This window comes from Arachis ipaensis, chromosome B08 (assembly GCF_000816755.2).
Source record: "Arachis ipaensis cultivar K30076 chromosome B08, Araip1.1, whole genome shotgun sequence".
Lineage (NCBI taxonomy): Eukaryota > Viridiplantae > Streptophyta > Magnoliopsida > Fabales > Fabaceae > Arachis > Arachis ipaensis.
The window spans coordinates 665,521-668,906 of NC_029792.2; the positions used below are offsets into that span (position 1 = coordinate 665,521).

The 3,386-nt window shown below is 32.5% G+C and overlaps 1 protein-coding gene across 1 annotated transcript; it reads right to left on the reverse strand.

Moving 5' to 3' along the window:
- LOC107610302 (nuclear pore complex protein NUP35) lies at window positions 71-1,347 on the reverse strand. The gene is made up of 4 exons (XM_016312368.2): window positions 1,202-1,347; window positions 679-790; window positions 439-564; window positions 71-354 (listed from the first exon to the last, which is right to left on the reverse strand). Exons 1-4 carry the CDS (start codon window positions 1,345-1,347, stop codon window positions 259-261), a joined length of 480 nt encoding a protein of 159 aa, XP_016167854.1. The 3' UTR covers window positions 71-258.

Genomic DNA, 3,386 nt, shown 5'->3' on the forward strand with positions numbered 1-3,386 from the left:
AAGTTAAATATATAAAAATATATAACTATATATGATGTTCCAAAAACATAGCTACAAAGACTCTGGCCTATAGTTATCCAATAAGAATGAAACATTATGAAGAAATAAAATCCAACCACTAGCATCCAAAGAATAAACATTCCAACTCAAATCCAGAAGGCATGCCAAACTTTTTAACAGCATTTGAATAGCTGAAACAGCCACTCGTCATTTAAAACAAAACAGAATGATATAATCTGATCCACCATTATAGCTCATCTAGACTCCAAATATCCAATCCATCATCCTGTGCACCCTTAATTTTGTTGGAGAAACAATGGCTCCTCCAGTTTGATGAGAAGTTGAGTTGTCATTCTGCAAATGGTAGGGTCGAGAGGGAGATTTCAGCATACTTGATTCTGAATTTCTAGCAGAGGATAGAGGAAAGGGCATAAATACCTGATGGTTAAGACGTTCATCCAATGCTTGACGTTGCATGGGATCCAAGGGTTTCACACCAACTATTAGGACTCCATTGAGCTGCATTCCATTCTTGTTAAGGGCTTTCTGTGCATCAGAACGATTCTGCATATGCATTTGATAATATCATCAAAACAGTATGTATGCATAGTTTTGATTGATTGATGCACAACTATTTCTATTTAATCAATATGTTCAAGCAAGGGAAAGATTGCAAACCTGATATAAAATATGCATCCAATTAGCATCTCTAGGACCAGGAACATGTTTCAAAATTTCACCACATTTTTCAAACTCCCTTAAAACCAAATTAGTATCACCTGGAGAAAATCTGCGGGAGGAACTTGTTAAAAGGACATTTGAAACATAGTTGCAAATTTGACAGGCCTTGTTGAAAGGTGCAAGAGCATATTGGTTTTTTACACTGAAAACATGGTCATTTGTGTGGAAGGTATATTTCTTGCACAGAAATAGCTGCACATCCACTCAGTGTAAGCTTTTTGTGTGCCATAGGAAGCATGATTGCTCTCAAGTGGTTGAACTTTGAAGCAATTTCTTTTGATAATTATAAAGTAAAATTTATGTTATTTTATTCACGCTTTCTTTATATACATGGCAATAGCTTAAGGTGCATAATTACAATCAAAATTATATATAGTGGAACAGGATTAAGGTTAATAACTCAATGCAGTACTACAATCAATAGTCAAGACTTAAATGCTGAAGTAGGTTAGGACATTACCCATAAACAGTTACCCACTCTTCCTCATTGAGATTCTCAGCTGGCAGCGAATTCCTTTGAACCTCTGGCCTTGCTACTTCCAGCTGCAGAGGGAGAATTATTATAAGAGCACCAGGCTGAACTACACCCTCAACTGTGGTGCTCATGTTATATTCTTAATCTAACAGAATCAAATTACTAGCTGCAAAAGCAAACAAAGAAAACGGCTGCATTAAAACGAAATTCGCTGAGAAATGCATGATAAGGATATGGATTCTCATAATTCAATATAACTAGATTTACCATGCAGATAAGGTAGCTAAAATCATAATTTATAAAGGTACATGCAAGGGCTTAGTATTTGAAAACCCTATTATTAAAGTACGTATCAAAATTTGGTTCATTTTTGTCAGAGCTAGAATTCTTGAAAAATCCGAATGCAAATGACACAATAAAAGTGACATGTAAAGTGTAAGAAATCAGAGAATAATGAGGAAAGAATTGCGTTGAAATTAAAATTTTTCAACTAAGAACCAGAGACAAACACTTAGACATGAATGAGCGATCTGGAATCTACAATTAGGCAAATAAAAGGATCGAACCGCGATAATAAAGAGATGGAGATGAATTCGGAACAAATAAAAACTAGTTGCAATGAAAAAGGATCTACGAGGAAACGAACAATAATCCAAGAAGTATAAGCAAGTAACGTCCATAATCTTGCTCCATGACCGGTCTGTATTTCAATGGATATAATCAAGTAAGAATGGATATTGAAGAAGCAAAAAGTGGTGGTAATTGGTAAAGCAATGCAAAGTGCAGGATCTGTATATATAAGCACAAGAACATGATAGTGATTAGAGCGAGTGTATTTAGTTAGTTACGCATAGTGGGTAGTTATTAAGCGGTTTTGGAATATGCCCGCTGCTATAGCTAACGTGACCATGCATGCATCCTTAGTATTTGCCACATGCTCTTTTATTTATTCATTTTGAGTGAATATCAGCAACTTTAATTTCTTTTATTTAGGTTTTGGAAAATACTACTTGTACAACAAAATTCAACTTTTGGTCAGCCTTTAATATTATTTAATTATTTTTTAATTAAAACATATTTCTATTTTTTAGGATACACATTTATAATTAAGAATTTAAAATTTAAATCTTATAATTTCTCTAACTTCCTACTCACTTCATAATTAGTTATTATTTTTTTCTTTTACGTTCCTTCTCTCTGTAACACAGTTTTCTTCTTTCTTCTGCAGAAACAAAAAAAGAATTCAAAATTAATCCCTTATTTATTGTACCTTGGATAAAATGCAGGATCTATTTTACGACTTTCAGTAATGAATGATCAAATATAATTATATACACAAACTAAAATATTTTTAATTGAAGTTTCTTTTTCAATTGTAACACATCTAAAATTATTAAGATATACAAAAAATATTTTTGAAACATATCTAAAATCATAAATCTAAAATTTAAATTTAAACATTAAAAACAATTGTAACACGTCTAAAGTTATGAAGTTATACAGAAAATATTTTTGAAACACATCCAAAATCATAAATCTAAAATTTAAATTTAAACATTAAAAAACAATTGTAACACATCTAAAATTATGAAATTATACAGAAAATATTTTTAAAACACTTTCAAAATACAGAAATTGCACATGCAAAAATAATTTAACATTGCAATATATATGAAAATCTCTTTAGGCCATTTTATTCGATTTTTTATTTCAAAAAAAAAAAAAAATTTATACAGAATAATAAAAAAAGTAATGGTGTCAGATATCCATCCAAACCTTAGGTAAATTTTTGGCATGGACGAATGGCGACGTTAATGCGGACGAATGGTGACGAGGAGGAGGAAGGCGGCGACGAACATGAGTGTTGACGACAGAAAATGCGGCGTTGTGAATGAGCGTCGAGAAGGAGGAAGGCAGCGTCGAGAATGAGCGCGGAAGAGGAAGGTGGCGCGGATGAACGACGGCGGAGGATAACTGATGTGCGCCCTCTGAGTTTTCGATGTGCGCCTCTGGATTTTCGATTTTCGATGTGGGGGCAAACGTGACTTCTCTCTTTGAGTGTTTTGTACGGATTTACTTAATAATTAGATGGTTTAAGGTTTATTTTAGAATTTTAAAATTAAAATTTTGAATTTTGAATAATTTAATTTTTAAATATATATTTAAATTA